The sequence below is a fragment of the Priapulus caudatus genome, unplaced genomic scaffold (assembly GCF_000485595.1).
Source record: "Priapulus caudatus unplaced genomic scaffold, Priapulus_caudatus-5.0.1 Scaffold11, whole genome shotgun sequence".
Lineage (NCBI taxonomy): Eukaryota > Metazoa > Priapulida > Priapulimorpha > Priapulimorphida > Priapulidae > Priapulus > Priapulus caudatus.
In genome coordinates, this window is record NW_014577072.1 from 471,118 (window position 1) to 489,963 (window position 18,846).

At 41.1% G+C, this 18,846-nt stretch overlaps 1 protein-coding gene across 1 annotated transcript in view; it reads right to left on the reverse strand.

The window, feature by feature from the left end:
* Position 1: 1 nt before the first annotated feature.
* Positions 2-18,846, reverse strand: part of LOC106807404 (collagen type IV alpha-3-binding protein-like) — a 23,364-nt gene continuing 4,519 nt past the window's right edge. The window contains exons 2-13 of the mRNA XM_014809727.1: positions 9,928-10,149; positions 8,818-8,956; positions 8,215-8,304; positions 7,721-7,890; positions 7,233-7,340; positions 6,904-6,990; positions 6,408-6,497; positions 6,163-6,261; positions 5,832-5,964; positions 4,028-4,230; positions 3,747-3,873; positions 2-2,987 (exon numbers count right to left, since the gene is read on the reverse strand). Coding sequence (XP_014665213.1) covers positions 2,860-2,987; positions 3,747-3,873; positions 4,028-4,230; positions 5,832-5,964; positions 6,163-6,261; positions 6,408-6,497; positions 6,904-6,990; positions 7,233-7,340; positions 7,721-7,890; positions 8,215-8,304; positions 8,818-8,956; positions 9,928-10,149 — 1,596 coding nt within the window. The 3' untranslated portion in view covers positions 2-2,859. The remainder of the gene's footprint in view (positions 2,988-3,746; positions 3,874-4,027; positions 4,231-5,831; positions 5,965-6,162; positions 6,262-6,407; positions 6,498-6,903; positions 6,991-7,232; positions 7,341-7,720; positions 7,891-8,214; positions 8,305-8,817; positions 8,957-9,927; positions 10,150-18,846) is intronic.

An 18,846-nucleotide genomic window follows, 5' to 3' on the forward strand; every position in this document is an offset into this window, starting at 1 on the left:
CTGGTAGAACAATTGTGACAATATGCCATTTATTGCAGATATCTGAAACCATAAAAATGCCACAATTGAATTTAATCCTAAGAATCCTTTTTACATTAATGCTTGTTTTAATGTTGCTGAACCTATCTCAGGAAGTACACAAAATTATGAACATGACATGATTGCAAAATGTTACAACTAGTGCTGTATATACATGAGAGATTGGCCATTTTCAGATGCTCAAACATCGTCATGCTTTGCCACCATCCTCCTAATATCAACATCAACCATTTCTTTATATTCGCAAAACTTATACAAGGGTGGCAGGGCCTTATAGCCAAATCTCAACCGATTCTAAATGTATGAAATGTGACGAAATAGTTCAAATGCTGGATGTTGCTGCGAACTGAGTTCACAGCTAATGTTATAATTTAAATTGTACAATATACACATCTGCAAAATAAAATCCCAATTAGTTCCATAATGAGACAAAATATCATTCATGTACAATTACATGTAGATCATACATATCATACATGCAGATTGATGTTTCTAAATATCAAACAGTGGCAAATATTTCATTTGCAGTTGGCCATTGCTGTTTTACCCAACCCTTCCGTGAACTACATACTGTAATCTCAACTGGTTCCACAAAGTGTACAAGTTTGTTACAATCCAATGAAAATCAGATATTGAAACTGAGATTATTTCCACACATGTTTTACAAACCTAGTGATACAGGTTTGATGCATTTTAATGCACTACAGTGTTTAATACTAAAAAAACAAAATACTATAACTCATAGTGCACTCTCTCTCTCTCTCTCCCGCTCTTGCTTGCTCTCTTACTCTCGCACTCTCTCTCTCTCTCTCTCTTCTCATCTTCTTATCCACATATACAAGCACACATGCAAGAAAGGCATGTGTATAGAAAGGCATAATTACACCTTTCAAAATGTATATTACTATGATACATGTAGTAGAATCTAGCTATTGCTTTAACAGGTCAGTAGATTTTATCACTGCATTAATGTTCAGTTCTGGAAGGGTAAAAGAAAAGCTACAATTTTGTATAAAACGTGTTCGTGTGAATGCAAATGTCAACCAGCTGATATTCATTTACATCAAAAAAATAATGCTAATATCGGGGCCAAGCACCACAAGCACCACAAGCAGTAGTGAGGTGGCCAGTACAGATGATCACAAAAATAATAACCACAGTTTCACCCATGTTTAGTCCATATAGAGAAACAAAACCTGAGTGAAATATAACTTGTTGCTAACAATGAACCCATTATACTTTAAAGTACCCCTTACGATTAACGTCAATGAATAAGAATCAATGATAGTTGGCTTCTTCATATACATGTCTACAGAACTTTTAGTGAGAAACTGAGATTCTTTAAAAATACTCTTTTCTGCAAAATATAGCATTTAGGATTCTCACAATAGAGTTCTATGCAGCCACCCCATTGGACACCAGCTGTTCGTTAAGTATATTCACCATTTCCCTTTACTTGTCTGTTGAAATATACTAGCAGACGGCATCTTGTTCTTATAGAGTGTGGAAAAACTTCCCATCACGGGTTGATGTTAGTAAGGGCATACAGTCGTAAAAATCTGCTTCAAATAAATTATGCAATTGAAGAACTGCCAAAAACTGGACCGAGCCAGATTCCTGGAGTGGGTTCTACTGATGTGGATTTAAACCCCTTGAGTCCAGTATAAAATAAAGTAACCGAAAAAAAGGGTCATTAGACTACATTAATTACTTTAATTTTTCAAGTATTCCCATTTCAAACAGTAATGAACAACAGAACATTGCATATTTAGATACAGATGACAATTGGCATTCATGCATTTGGAATTTCCATTGTCATCACACACCGATACCATCCAATGTTATTCGTGGGGTAGGGTGTATAAAACTAACAACGAACATGTCTAGATATTATTAACACTGTAGGTGGTTACAAAACATCGCAAGGCATTTTAGATTTGATGTCAGGCAATGGCTAAGGCGGGTTAAGCAAACCTCGACTATTATGCATGGGCACTGTTTTTCTCTTTCAGTTGTAAATATTGTGGAAAAATGATGAACATGAATGTATGATGAACATGAATGTAGTATTGTTTAACGGTCATTTAACCTGCATATTCACAAGCACCATTAACAGATTAAACAAAATGATAGGCAAGAATTTGCCAACCATATAAATGTATATATCTTCATATAAATGTTAACCAATAAATGACTAATCAGCAATGCAATACTTTTGCGGTTTGGCTTCAAAGTATGGGTAAGCTAGCTGAGAGCAGCTATTATATAACAATCACCCCTAGGTTGGACTGCTTTGTTTGGAATGCCACAAACTACATATTGAATCTAATTTAGGTGGGCACGCAGACGGCTAAATGTCTATGCGAGTATTTATTGAACATGATCAATTATATGTGATAGGCGCACGAGTAGAAGTGGTCTGTGAAGTAACAACAGGAATGTGAGCGAGCGACACTGGTAAAGCATGAGTACTAAGCAGGGACTACTGCAGCTGCACGTGTGATAGCTACTCAATGACCTATCGTGTTGAATTTATATGGTGAACCAGGGGGCAATATTAAGAGCAGAGCAGTCGAAGCATTTGGGGCTCTAACCATTTACCCAGCTGATATGCATCGTGGAAATATCGCATGTTCCTTTAATTGCAGAGGTTTGACGAAAGAATCTTTGAAATCTGCCTGTGTTCCAGCTGCCAAGATTAGCTGAAGTGCTCAGTAATTGTAATTTTGATGATTCCACACTAGTGGTTAGAAACTGGAGCTTATGCATGGTTCAGTGATAATTGTAACTACAGAGTAAAGGGTGCCAAACTCATAATCCTTAGAACATGATTGGCTTGTCCTTGGTCTGGTCCTTGACATACTGTGTGAAACGCTTGACAAACCTCGGGTACTCACGCTTGTATATGGTTCTGAGTACAGATACTGGAGCCCAGCCTCCTGGATTCACTGCAACAGAGATTGAACACTGAATTAGTTCAATCGCATTCGGGGAAAAGGAGGCCATTTGTGGCTCTAGAATAGGTGAGTCCACCAAAGTCTACCGAAGTATATCTTCAGTAAATTAAACGTGTTATTATCATTGGTAAAATTCGGACACAATTGGCATCAGAGTTCTCCCCAGGCCTTTAATCCAAGTCGGGTCTGACATGATTTCAAAGCTTTAGCTATTTTGCAACGTCCCATAAATCTTCCGACATGCCTTGATTTCCAGCTGTGCTTCCACAGCTTGATGTACCCATCTCCGAACTGATCGAGTTTGTGTGTGTATTGGGGCTGCTTATGACACGAATAGTTGACTACAATTGGTGCAACCCCCTCCCGGCCTTCTCCCATCTGCCCATAAATGCCATATCTTCTGACATTCGTAGAGAGAACCCTGGATGTGCCCGTATTCCAGGATTTTACAAGGCCAAACATAATACAAGCCCATTTTCTAGGAATTCCAAGGCCCATAACCTATTTTATAGAGCTCTCCACATCTGTAAAATATCGTTGTAAAATTCCAGGACTTCTGGTTTCCCAAGACCTGTATTAACAATGTATTAGGTGATGTCTATGTGCTCCTACATGTGTATGTAATTAATCAATAAAAGAACAAAAGGATTCTGATTGTGAGCATGAGTGAATGTTCTTTTACATGATTGTTAAACATGACACAAATGCATCCTGCCTATAATGTGACTTGCCTGTCGGTCAAGCACTTACCTTGCGATGTATAGGTCAACTTGGTTGTAATGTGGTCACGTGTAATCTGTTCATGCTCACCAGGAGGATCCATAACTGTCTGACAGATCAATGCTACGTTGAGAAGCATGCGAATGCACTTGGTCGGCTGCACAGATAAAACAAATTCAGTCACACAGGGCATATTACTGGGGTAACTGGGACATTACTACACACCGCAGCTTCCACACAGTTACAAAAGATCCATGATGCGCGGCAACATTACAAATGCCCGCTGTGCAGGCGGCGCACTCTGCACTCACCGGCGCCTCTGGGTGTTCGGTCGAGTAGTTTGCCACCACCCAGATGGGCTGGCTCTCAGAGTCCGAGTCGTCATGGATCTGCCGGATATGAGACCAGAAGCAGGCATCACGTGCCGTCGTTGGCCAGAGGCGCTTGTGATGCTGATACTCGACCAGTGTATCAGCTGCTAGTGTCTCGATGACCTTGGAGTTTTCTAAAGATGCTGTGCACAAGGTATAATATGTTACAGATGTTGTGAACGAGGTATAATATGTTAGAGATGTGAACAAGGTATTATACGTTAGATATGTTGTGAACAAGGTACAATACGTTAGCTATGTGGTGAACAAGGTACAATACGTTAGATATGTGGTAAACAAGGTATTATACGTTAGATATGTTGTGAACAAGGTACAATAAGTTAGAGATGTTATGCACAAGGTATAATACGTTAGGGATGGTGCGTACAAGGTACAATGCATTAGAGGTGTTGCGCACAAGGTACAAAGCATTTGTTAAAGTGACAGAACTATGCACAGCTCTTTCTATCGAATTTCGTCCTTTGCCACCTCACTGTGTTCACCATGGATCAGTAATTACTAATACTAACAAGAGCCGCAGAACGTCTGGGCTCATCTGAGGTCTGTTGCTACGGTTATAAACGTAACATTTAAGTCGTGCGTAGTGACACCTTTGTTAGGCGCAGATATGCAGATACGCAGTCGTACACATCATTTCAGCAACGTTCTGCATTCTGCATACCTCCCCAATCCCATTGGTTGATACAAATCGCGTGCCTGAAACACCTGTTTTATGGTGCATTGTGACCCTAACCCAAACCCTATTAAAAAAAAAAAAAAAATAATTGTTGTAAAAATTATTTGTTGTTATTAAATTGTTGTAAATAAATCATGTAAATATTTGCGTTTATTGGAAAAAAATAGTTAAATGGATAAAGATAGAAAAATACAGAAAACAGGTAAATAATAAAATATCAGATGGGATTCGATCCAACGACCTTTGAGCAGTGACGCCTGTGCTGTACGCGTTCGGCTATTCAGGCTTATTGGGTTTCTAGATTATGGATGTGCCATAAATATGACAACACTGACGTCATTGAGGCAGTTCACGAATCCATGTTTAACCCTCCTCTTGAGGGTCAAAGGGTTATCAGACACTTACTCTTCGCACGTCAGTGAAAAGCACATTTCATGGTCCTTTCAATAAAGTGATAAAAATAGTAGGTCAGCGCTGAAACAAAAAAGTTTTTCACTCTGTCCATTAGGCCATGTCCTCAGAAAATGTCTGATATCTGACCTTTCCCCCACTGCCCTTTGAGCTGTGACCTCCAATTTCGCACTGGTGATGGGTTTCCTGCCCATTACATTATACACCGAATATTAAGAGCATAGGTCAACCTGATAAGATTTGTGCCGCAATTCCGTATTTCCTCCTATACCTCAAGTTAAGGGGGAAATATTCCCCCTCCGTTTACACATATTGACCTTTGACCCTTGCCCCCCCAAATTTGTCATCCTGAGTCCTTTTCACGATCCCCCCCCCCAACGTCCCGAATATCGTGACCGTACGTCGAGCGGTTAAGAACTGTTGACGGTTGCACGGACGCACGATCATGCGATTCTACAAGCTGCATCTGACTACGTCAGATGAGCTAAAAATGATTAAACTGTCGCTTAAACTGTTTCATTGATTTTTACTGTTTGTTCGTATCAGGGATGAACTAACTGTGCGACTAGTTGTGAATACTGTGCATCGTTCACTGACAATAGATGAATGTTAGTTATAGGTGAATGGTACACTTACTATCCCAGTCTTTTCTTACACCCATGTCGAAGAAATAGTGACAAAGTTCATGAGCTGTGACACCCTTCACAACATGCATGGCCCTCAGAGGGTCTAGAACTAGCCCATTTTCCTCCAGCTCCATGCGATACAACTGAAACATATGACAAATTACTTACAGATACTACGTATCTCTACATTAAGGACAAAAAAGGCACAATGCCTAAATAATGGCCAGTACAATATTGGTCAATAGAACATTATTGCAATACAGTGCCAGTATAAAAGCTACCTGCACCACTTTGAAGCACATGACATTAAATCATGTTAACTAGTTCCTATACAAACCCACCTTCATATCTCCTTCTTCAGCAAAGAGCTCCCAGTCTCCTTTGTGATTACCAAAGTCTGCCCTCATCAACCGTATATGCTCTGCTACACGTTCCTCAATCTAAAAAAAAATATAACTTAAAATAACACTTATTTATAGCTGACAATAATGCGACTCTTATTACGCCGACATAACAAAAAAATATTAGAATGCAACATAAACTACATTATTTGCAAAACTACAACAAATAGTTCACATGTACTGACCTCTACAGACAGCCTGTGCTCTGCAGGGTATGGCAATGATGTTGACTTCACTACAACCTGATGGTTCTCTCTTGACCACTGCCTCTGTAGCTACAGAGAGCCGAACAAGTCATTAGCAATGCATTACAGTATTACACTCCAGCATTGCAACCGCTACACTAGCACTCAGTATCGTAAAATGTCACACCTTGCAGCATCATTGGATGGTGAACTTACAGCAAAAGAAGATGAATATAATATATATATATATATACAGTGAAACCCCGATTTTACGCGAATTCGGATATAACACGATGAGTCGTTGGACCCCCTTTTTTTGCTCTTATATAGCCACGTATATATATAACCCCAATTTAGTGCGACCCCGCTTGTTTCGCGATGACATTTTATGGACCCCAACCATCGCGTTATAACGGGGCTACACTGTATATATATATATATATATATAATATATATTACACAATAAAAGTTATCATAAGCATGGGTTCACTTTCACCTGTTCATCTTCCTTATCTAGCTTGTCAAGAGCAGCATCAACTGCATCAAAGAACTCGTCTTCAGCAAGTGCACTGTATGGTCCCTCCTGTATGTGCACAACCAAGAAACATACATGAACGTGCAATAATAAAGGCAGTGGTTATGATATGACTGAGTATAATTCGAATGACATAATTCGAATGACTGAGCGTATGTCATCCTGACTGCAACTGCAAGTGCTCAATTTCTCTTGAAGAATAAAACGTTCACACAGGATTGTGGAAAACATGTAAATACACTACACTGCAGCTAGGCTGTACATGCCTACAAACACACACACACTAATACCTCAAAATCTGGCCCACCGCGAACGATGGGCTTTGTCTGTTTTTCTGCTTTCAGTTTTTCGCAGGCCCGTCTGTACAGCTCTTCAACCTTTTTCCTCCTGTCTAGCTCCTGCCAGATACATTCGTTTACACATCAGGTTACCCATTTGCCTTTGTAAGTTTTTGTATTAATACCAGTGTTTAAAAACCTCACGCTAAGAACACAAGCATTCAAGTCATCATAGAGGAGTAGATGCACTTACATATAATAACAAGTCACTAAGAATAAGGCAATACTTTTCATTTGATATGCTGTTGATAAGTAACATCATCATTGTTATTACTATTATCATTATTATTATAACAATAACCATATTATTATGTCACATGCACTTGCAAAGGCATTGTTGATGAAGTAATATAAAGTGATCTGATTACTATAAATCGAGTTTGCTAAAAATATAATATTTTTCTTCCTAGTTTAAAATCGCATGCAATCGACACACGCACCTTCTCAAGGCGCTTCTTCCAGCTGTCTTCTCTCTGTGTGAGCAACTCTATGCAGTGAGATAGTGTTGCTATTATTCCGGCTGTCGTTGCTTTAAATGTGATTGCTTCACCCTTGAAGTCTATAGAGTGTGCTGCATGCACGGCAAGTGTTTCCTGTGAGCATGGCGAATCTGTGCAGAACCAGAGAGCTCACTGGAGGATGTAGCGAACAATAAACGAACCGCGTATTCATTCACGGGAACCGAGAGAAACCTGCTCGAGTTTTCCTCTCGCACTTCTTACCTCGTCAGCAGGTCATCTTAAATGTGATGCTGATAGCCATTCTATAACACTTATCAAATCAGTTTTGATCATTTTCGAGAATATATTAGCAGTGTCCAATATAATCAAAACGCACAACAATAGATACTCGTATTACGTTCTAGAGTAGAGGGTAAGCATCACCACTAATCCTTTGTCAAAACTAATATAAATGCAGGTGTAGTTGGCATTACCCTTGCGGAAGCGGGGAAGAAGGTGATCAGTGTTGACAGGCATGCCATACTCCTCGTCTATGTCATCAATTTCTCCGTCGCGATCGGGACCTAAATCACACAGTGTAAATAATAGATGACTCCGCACAAAGAATTTTCATACAGTACACAATCTATTATCCGAAATTCTGAAAACCGAAAGTTTTTTCGTGGAGGTCGTCTGCACACCAAAGCTCCCGTTTGGCTGCACAAGGCTCTCTGCAGAAATGTTAATTGTGTTTGGCTTTACTCATACATATTGTACCGTACCAGTACAGCACTTGCCCTCTTGAAAACTTGGGTTTTAGTACTAGCTACTTTCAGGATATACGGTACGTATATCTATAGTCTATACTGTACTACAATTCCGAAATCAGAAAAATTCCGAACTCCGAAAATGTGTCTGGTCCCAAGGGTCTCGGATAATAGATGGTGTACTGTGGCATGATTTAGATATTCAGAAGCATGCTTAATGGATATAGGGTAGACACCGGCATAGTGGGCGACAACACACGCTTAATATAGTCAGATAAATGTTTGACGAGGGCAGGTGCGCAAAGCAGTAGACTAGTTATTTTTACTTACTGATTCGCTGGTCGTTTTGGTCAGACATGGCATCTGTGCAGGTGTCGAAGTACCTCTGTAGCGTGTCTACTTGCTGACACAAGATGTCTCTGAACGTCTCCATCTCAGCTAGTTTCTCCTTCAGCCCACGCCCTCTTTGCTACATTATATGACATTACGTAAGCCCTCAACTCTAGCCATTTTTTAGTAACATGATATCACTCACGTTATATCATACGAACGAAACAAAGAGTCGTAAATATTTCCAGCCAATTTACTGGCTAGTATCGTACATTTTTCCCCCTCCAATCAACACAGGCAGCAGTTAACTTGAACGACTTCTCAACCCAGCCCACATGCCGACCTTATTTTTCAGTAATTGGTCATGTCTTGCCCCCCCCCCACTCTACCCCACCCAGGCCACCCCACTCTACCCCACCCAGGCCTACCCCATCTACCCCACCCAGGCCCTACCCCACTCTACCCCACCCAGGCCTATCCCACTCCTACTCACCTAGGCCTAACCCACCTCTACCCCACCCAGGCCCTACCCATTCTTTTTTCTTTTGTTCCCCACCCAGGCCTATCACTGTCTACCCCACCCAGGCCTACCCCATTCTACCCACCATGCCTCCTTCAGTCTTCCCCCACCCAGGCCTATCCCACTCTACCCCACCCAGGCCTACCCCACTCTACCCCACCCAGGCCTACCCCATTCTACCCCACCCAGGCCTCCCCCAGTCTACCCCACCCAGGCCTAACCCACTCTACCCCACCCAGGCATACCCCACTCTACCCCACCCAGGCCTCTCCAGTCTCCCCACCAGGGCCCTATCCCACTCTACCCCACCCAGGCCTTAACCCACTCTTCACCCCACCCAGCCTTACCCCCATTCTACCCCCACCACAGGCCTCCCCCAGCTACCCTACCCAGGCCCTACCCCAACTCTACCCCCAACCCAGCCTATCACTCTACCCACCCAGGCCTATCCCACTCTACCCCACCCAGGACCCTACCAATTCTACCCCCACCCAGGTCTACCCCACCTCCCCACTCTTACCCCACCCAGGCCTACCCCACCTCGCCCGGGCTCATCTCACGCCGCCCCGCTCCCACCCGGCCGGGCTCACCTTGAATGACGAGGTGCTCGTTGTTGACAGGCTGTTTGCTGACGTGATAGAGATGAGCGAGCCGTGCCGGTGCAGGTTGTTCTCGCTGCCGAAGCCAGAGTCGGCCTTGTAGTTCTCGAGCGCCTCGACCCAGCGCTGGCGGTCGTCGCCATCGCCACAGCGCAGGTACCACACGTTGTCGTTTACTTGTATATCGAACCGGCACTCGTCGAACTCGTGCGGCTGAAACGGGTCGCGAGGTCAAGGGTCAAGATTCTGCGCTGAGCTCGGGCGGCTGAACGGAGATCAGAGGTTATGCTGCCCGATCGAGCTCGTGCAGCTGAAATGGGTCACAAGGTCAAAGGTCAAGATGCTTTGCTGAACTTTGGCAGCTGAAAGGGGATCCAATGGTCCAGTGCTACACTGCTTTATCCAATCTGTGTGGCTGGTGACTATACTAAAGGTTACGCTCCTTCAAGGAAATTGGATGGAAATAAATTCTGGACATGATCATGGGTTGCTTTAACAACTCGGTCAAGGCTGAAATAGTAACACGGATGAATAGCGCTTCGACAAAATGGTGTTCGATCACAATGTAAAATGTTGGGCTGCTTCGTGGGTTTACTCCAGTGGCCAAAGGAAGTGTCAGGGGTTACCTTGCACATGTCAAAGGGTTGGGCTGCTTCCCATACCTCCGCAGTTGCAGCTGATCATGAAGATGCACGCAGCTGACAATGCTGGGCCGGTTGCTTATGCAGTGCACACGTGTCTAACCTAGTTAGAAACAGCTTGCACAGCTGCAGATATGCCTCGTGCCCTTATCCAGGAGGTTAACGTTTAACTTCAGTAGTTAGTATCAGAAGTAGATACTAGGGAAGTATAGTCGCCTATTATTATCTACTTCTGTTAGTACGTAGTTCCAGTGTAGTAAACTCATGGAGTTTTCAAACAACATAGATATGAATTGGCTTCAATTTATCTCTCGCTGTATTTTCGTGCTCATGCTACTTTGCTATAAATACCAAATGCGAAGAAGGCAAAAGGAAACAGGCTAAGAAGAAAGGAAGTAGCACACACGTATCTAGCTCTAGAACTATATAGCCCTTCGCTCTGCCATACGCACTTCTACAGGCCTGTGGCAGAGGGAAGGGCTATAGTTATAGAGCTAACACGTATCATGAGTAAAATGTGTAATGCGTAGTCTATCTCAAGTTAGCCACCCAGCTACGGCTCTCAAACACATCTATAATTTAAGAACAAGATGTTTTATTTATCCCTGCGCAATGTGTAATGAATGAAATGTACTAGAAAAATAGCATCACCGGACATGATGGAAGAACTGGAATGTACATACTACAACATTATGCTAATGTGTTCATACAGTGACCAACAGAAGTGAACAAAACCTCTCACCAATCAATCAAGCACCGCACAGAGAAACGTGTACACTAAAATCTCTCGGCATGCCATATAAAAGCCTAGCTTTTCTCTTCTGGTTTCCTGGTATAACCGAACAATGCCCGGTACAGAATGTTCATGAATGCGTGGTTAGCGTTGATTTTGACCGTATATATATATAACGATTTCGATATTGTTCAGGTTTTCTTATTATAGTAATTAATGTGCACGTATGCAAGTAATGCCGTCACTCCACTGGTGCCATCGTGGCTGCTTAGTGCTTACAGACCGCAGCATTAAAAAACTAACAATTTCACAGGACTATGATTTATCGATTAAATCCAATTAATCTTACAAGAGGTATAGCACACAAATCAGGATGCAATACATGCTTGAATCGGGGGGGGGGCATAGACACACAGGTCTCAGGTTATGCAATGCAAAACATGGGAGACGCGAGTTTTTAAACTGCAAGGTATAGTGCACATGATATACGAGATAAAGGAGATTAGGCCTGAGACAGGGCACTTGGAACAGAATCAGTGAAAACTGAAAATATGATGTCAACTTACTTTCCTACCTGCTATAGCCGCTCAACGTTTGGAACGTGCCGTGTCACTCATTTACTTATCGTAATACTAAGAGAAGTTTTATGATATCATCACATAATGCCATAATGCCAATTCCTAAAAAGCAGGCAATCTTCTACCGCTAGCAGATTGCACACGCGCAATATCTCGAGATTTGGTTCAAGAATGCATCTTTATATGGACAAAATTTAAATGGTCGTGATATTTATAACTTGTCGAGTACCAGCGACCGAATTGGATTTGACTCACCCAAAGTCATTCGTTTGCGACTGGAAATTGCTTTGCACAAAAGTTCCGTGGATAATCGCAATGCTCTTACGACAACTCCGTCGGATGACTCTGAATCTGGGCGAAGCTACAGAAGCGTGTGATTGGTCTGAACACACGTCAGAGGCTAGCAATAACGATACGAGACGGTTTCTTGCTAACAACAAATTTCCTGTTATAGAAAATTTGCACTACCCTGTGAAATCAATTCTTTCGGATATATATATATATATATATATATATATATATGATGCATCTTGGTCCTGATTTCACTTACGTATGCGTATTACTCGGTGGTTATTGAAAACCCACTAATTCAAGAACAAATATGTCTTTATCATATAGGTATTCTATCTTGTTTAGAACTTTGTGCTGTCTACCATGTGCTATGACTACCATAGCTTATGTGCGTAGCAACATCGCCTGTGGTGTAATAACCGAGCCACGTGCTTACGACTACTAGTATGTCATCTTATCAAAATCACACGGTCACATGCCTGCGACCATGCCAATCCCGGAAAACACCCATTCACACAAGAGCACACTTGCAACTAGGTCATAACACTTACCATCTTAGTATCCGGGTGGCAGGATTTGTAAAATTACTTTTAAGGAGCACACCTGATCATATTACGCGGGTAATACAGTATTTTACCAATGCAATGCCCATCTTATTATGGTATAGCATTGCCTAACTAGTGTATATTGAGTGCCTTCATCGGTAGCAGTTATAATCTATACCACGCATTCTGTACAGGCAGTATAATCCTAATATATAATGGAACATCAATTGCTATTGCATGCCCACTAATTATATTTGGGAAATTATGCATTCAACAATCACCAATAACTTTTATTCATACGAATGTGCATTATATTTCTCGAGACCGTTTACAAGCGCTGGTGGATGGAGAGATACGCGCATTCCCGAAGTTTGTGTAGAATTACGCTCCTTCTCGGCCGTTTCATAGAAGCAACAAGTACAGTGCAAACATTTTGCTGCCTTTTTACCTCTTTCAAACAACAAGCTTCCAACTTGAGAATATCCAAGACTTACCTATCATGAAACGTGTACGAAATTTCATCACCTATGGCAGTAGTGTCCATCAGAAATCACAGTAGAAAATCGGAAGAATCGCCTGGCAGTATTTACTTGAACAAACTTGGTAGGAAGACCTCATAATAATGTAAACAGCGAATGCGCATGAAATGCGAATGAAATGTGCAGGGAGCAAGGACATGATCTACTAGATTATTGTACCTATATATATATATATGTGTATGCTTGAAAATTCTCGATTACCAAGACACGAAAAGCCACACTCATACCACCACTCAAGCCACACTCATCACCACCAAGAATGCATGTTACCTTGTGTTATATCATGCAAACTGGTCACGCGAATAGGGAAATATAGATATTACCAGGAGTATCATAATATCAGGAGTGTATAATAATACTAAACAGACTATATAGGTCTATATAGATCTATATAGATAGGCTATCTAGGTCTATCCTGAAGTGATGTTATGATATTACCACGAACACCTGTATACATAAACACATGATGAACGTATGACGAAAGGATAGTATCAGGAGTAAGATAATAAGAAACGTTACATATATGATATCAGGAGTTAAAATAATGACAAATTTGTCATTATTAATTCCTGATGATATTCGTATATATCAGGATCTACTCCTGATATATATATATATATATATATATATCAGGAATCACGTTCACCCTCTACGCATTGCTTTACTGTGACACATGTGACATGTATGCCCAAACTGTCTTGCCGCACACATACAACCTGGCTTGCGCAATCGACACGAATTCTCCCTTTATTATTACTTTAGAAAATGTACAAGCAATTTCTGCCAGTATTTATGGGGCCACATTTGTCAGAGACGGCAGTACATTTTCGCTACCACTCTTCAGTCAACCATACGATCAACTAGGTGCTCAGTAGCGCACGTGATATAGCGGCATCTTCGGGGTTGGGTGCTTCCGAACACACTGACCTTGAAATGCCTCGTTCTAACGTACGTACATGAATGACATACTACATGTATCGGTACGCACTTGTGTTTACATGTACACATACTCACACATACACACACGCTCTGCACGTGTGATAGGGAAGCTGGCCTTGGCACGCCTTAATTTATTGTTTAGATACAGCCATGCAATATGGATCGCGTACATGTAGGCCTATGCGCCATCGGAATAGACTACGCAGGACTCAGGAGTAGTACCAGGAATTGAAAAACACACTTTTTTATTCACTCCTGGTGATACTATACTAAACATAGTATATTTTCTTGGTTGGTGGGAATAGGCGTAGTTTGAACTATTTTCCTATATACTATACGGGTTACACTCATCTCCATCACTTTGATTGTATGACAAAGACGTGCAGTCAGAGCCATTGTCTTCTCACTACAAAGGCATTGATGGATTTCGACTAAATTTCTGTTTCATTACCATAAAACCGCTGCTACGCCGTAACTGCAAAACCGCTGCTATGCCGTAACTAACAGCTGCTAACCGCTGCTATGCCGTAACGCATAAACTGCTAAGCCGTCGTTGGATTAGCATTAAGCCGCTCCCTTATTAACACAAACCACTAATTAATGCACGAATTAGGCATCTCAAAATCACCCTACAAAGAACTTATGTGTACATATATGTATCGCAAAGAATTCCCCCAAACATTTAGTCTGGTTATTTGTCCACACATTTCAGTCAGATACACAACACAGTGATTTCTTTGGCTTCACATACACACAAGCCTAAATGCACCAAAAATATAATGGCTTTATACATTCACAATGATGCTCAACGAAATTTTCTCTAGATCTGCTAAACAGCAACGTGCGCTAGACATTATACCATAACGGTAACCTTTGCTAAGTATTCACATGCCAACCAGGATCAGGATCTCATTAGTCGGTCAGGTCAGCAGGTGAAATCATGCTACTGGTGTGAACTTAAGTGTAAAGGTAAGTCATGCCTATTGATTGGTTTTAAACACCCTGAATCCACATGAAATTGTGAATGATTTAAAAAGATGAGACTGTGTTACTAGCTTGTTTTATTAAATTGCAATTATTGCTGATATTAATATTGTATTCTACAGTCAACCAAATGTCACTCAAGGTAAACCACTGTGTCTTTTATAGACAAGTGTCCGTTAAACTCCGTTTAATAGATCTATGTGGTTTCACTGTACTGCCAATCAAGGGAAAGTCACAAATCTAATTTATGTTTGCCTGTTCTGTAGAGTTATCCACTAACACAGGTTTGACTATACCAAAAAAAACGTACAAACTACACCGCACTAAAACACTACAAACACTATACAAAACACCACGAAACAACCTTTTCATGCAGGATGGCAAATCTTCCAATAATAGCTTTGTGCTGAAAATTGACCTTGTGAGAAGCAGGATGTACCGATCCTGTTTAGTATCACGAGATATCCAAACAAATGCCACAGTGCTAAGTATATGTGTAAACATGGCCACTGAACATAGTGATAACAACTAGAGTTGGTAATCTGCAGGATAGTATCAGATAAATAACATGGATAGGTTTACGCACTTTACGGTTACAAGTAGTTTCATACTAACATAGTAATAGTAGTAGTAAAATCAAGAAAATGGATATATATACATTATACAGTGAAACCCCGATGTTACGCTTACACGCCCCGATTTAACGCGATAAGTCATTGGACTTTTTTTGCTCTTTCCGGAACTGAAAAGTTTTTTGGTGAGTTAAGCCGACCTTAGGTCAAAGCGACGATCGCCTATAGATGATCGCGCAACTAAATGAGTTTACATGACTTGTTGCTATGTGGATGTTGTGTACATGACTGGGGTCAGTTTATACTCTGATTTTCTGGAACCCCGATTTAGCGTGACCCCGCTTTTTTCGCGATGACATTTTACGGATCTCAATTATCGCGTTATAACGGGGCCACACTTGGTTGGTTTCAATTCAATAACATTAGTTTTCTACATAAACTATGACAATTGTTAAAGTGCAAACATTGTGTGTGACACTGGACATCACGATTCACAGCTCCAAAGAATAACATTTACAATTCCAGCTTCACATTCCAAATTTACCTTCTGACCTAGACTTTAAACTACTCGTAATGATGCACCTTTTCCTGCTGAATATCGATAGAAATGTGCAAACATCACCCAGCAAATCCAAAGTGCTCATAAATACGATCAAAGGCATATTTAATTAGGACACTACTTATCATTGTATTACTCACTGTATGAGTAGTGTCCGATGGTAAACGGTACTTGTTGAAGCCGGTGCACAAACAAGCATTTTTAGAAACAGGAAGCTGTGTTTGGTAGTACCACCACATATTAAACGCTCATATGTACCTGCTTGCATTTATGCTGCTCTCGATTTTCAGTTATTAGCCATGCTGGAGACTGAACATGGTTACAAGGATACGCAAAACGCTCATATACGTCGAGCTGCATTCGCATTTGCGTTGAGAATGTTAAGGTCCACTCGCAGGGCTGTAGCCTGGGGGGAAGGGGGGCAGCTGCCCCTAGATTTTGGAGCCAAATTAAAAAATAAACTTCATAAATAACTCTAACGTGATTTATTTGGTCACTTATCCGTGAAAACCTTGTCTGAGACCCCCCCCCCCACCACCACACTATAGACGTCGATCAAGAGCTGCGCCCGTCGCTCATCATTACACAGTTGAGGCATGAAATTTTGCCCCCCCCCCCACCTAGGAATTTGCTCAGCCGTGTACAGCCCTGACTCGTAAGCAAAGTTTAGGTGCACTATATCTAAATGGTGCCACCATTCTAAACGGACAACGATCTACATAGTGCACAATTCCAGAGAATGCACATGCAAGTAGGTTCACATGTCGTGATGAGCATTCAGTCATGCAGACCACAGGCACTTAAAACGTCTCAATAAAAAAAAAGGTAAATAAACACGAAATGTTTCTCTACTCTATTTAGCCTATAATCACCTGTAAATGCCGGTCAAATCCTCATCTGCAACAGACAAGTACACCGCACGCTAGCTGCTGCACACTGACACATAAATATATAGTTATTTATATTTATTTATACATGTGTCAGTGTGCAGCAGCTAGCGTCCGGCGGCCAGCGTGTGACAGTGTGTTGCAGACGAGTATTTGGACGGCATTTACAGGAAATTGTCGGCAATAATAGGTGAAAGAGAGTAGAGAAGCATTAAGACTTTGGTAATAAATAGATTTCGTATTTATTTAGCATTATATTTTTTTGAAACGCTCCAAGTGCCTGTGCTGCAGACTGCAGTCCATCTGCGTTTCCATGCAATCATTCTATTTCATTCTAGATAACATAAAACTTTAAAAGGCCTTCAGTATATGCTATAGTATTAATTATGATATAATAATACTAGTATTACTATTAGTATTAGTAATTAGCAACAGTACATTTACAATAATATTTTATCAGATTTACGAAGCACATTATTACTATTAGTATTACTATTATAGTATTAGTATTGCTGAGAGGGTCTATGTCCCCCGGGGTACTGCCGAAACGTACACTGGTACTATCTAATAGTAATATTATGCCGGACCGTACCTCGCCTACTCCACTAACGAGTCGCCTATGCCTACTCCGTAACCCTAGACCGAATAATTCTGTCCCATATAACCTTTTTTTTATATTTTTGTGAGGGTTATATTGGGACAGAACGGGGTTCATTGAAATTTCGTGAGATCGCATGCAAAATGCATGCGCTGCGAATGCGGCCCGTACGCCGCTATTGGCGCGAAAAAAAACCTACCGTTCCCTTCTACATGACTTTACCTTGCTACAAATATGTGTATACATTCACTTCAATCGTTATTCACTTCTTAAAAGATTGTTTTTCAGAAACCCGCTTCATTCCACTTTCGTAAATAACATTCGCCATTTACAAACAATCAGACCAATCAGAGCGAGTGTTACAATAGCCTGGTTCTCGCTTGTATCTGTGGCGCTGCAGGAGGGCTGATAGACTCGTTCTGATTGGTCTAATTGTTTGTAAATGGCAAATGTTATTTACGAAAGTGGAATGAAGCGGGTTTCTGAAAAACAATCTTTTAAGAAGTGAATAACGATTGAAGTGAATGTATACACATATTTGTAGCAAGGTAAAGTCATGTAGAAGGGAACGGTAGGGTTTTTTTCGCGCCAATAGCGGCGTACGGGCCGCATTCGCAGCGCATGCATTTTGCATGCGATCTCACGAAATTTCAATGAACCCGTTCTGTCCCAATATAACCCTCACCAAAATATAAAAAAGGTTATATGGGACAGAATTATTCGGTCTACCCTAACCCTAACCATATCAAAGAGTGAACAGGGTACGTTCTGGCAGTATCCTGGGAGACATAGACCCTATCATAGGGTATATAGTAATAGTAATACTATTACTATACGCTATAGTAATACTAATGCTCATAGCCATAGGGCCTATGGCTATGAGCATTAGTATTACTATAGCGTATAGTAATAGTATTACTATTACTATTACTATTAGTATTATTAGTAATATTACTAAAACTAAGTACTATTGAGTATTGGATTGTCAATAGTAATACTAATAGTAATAGTACTAATACTACTACTACTAGTACTAGTAGTACC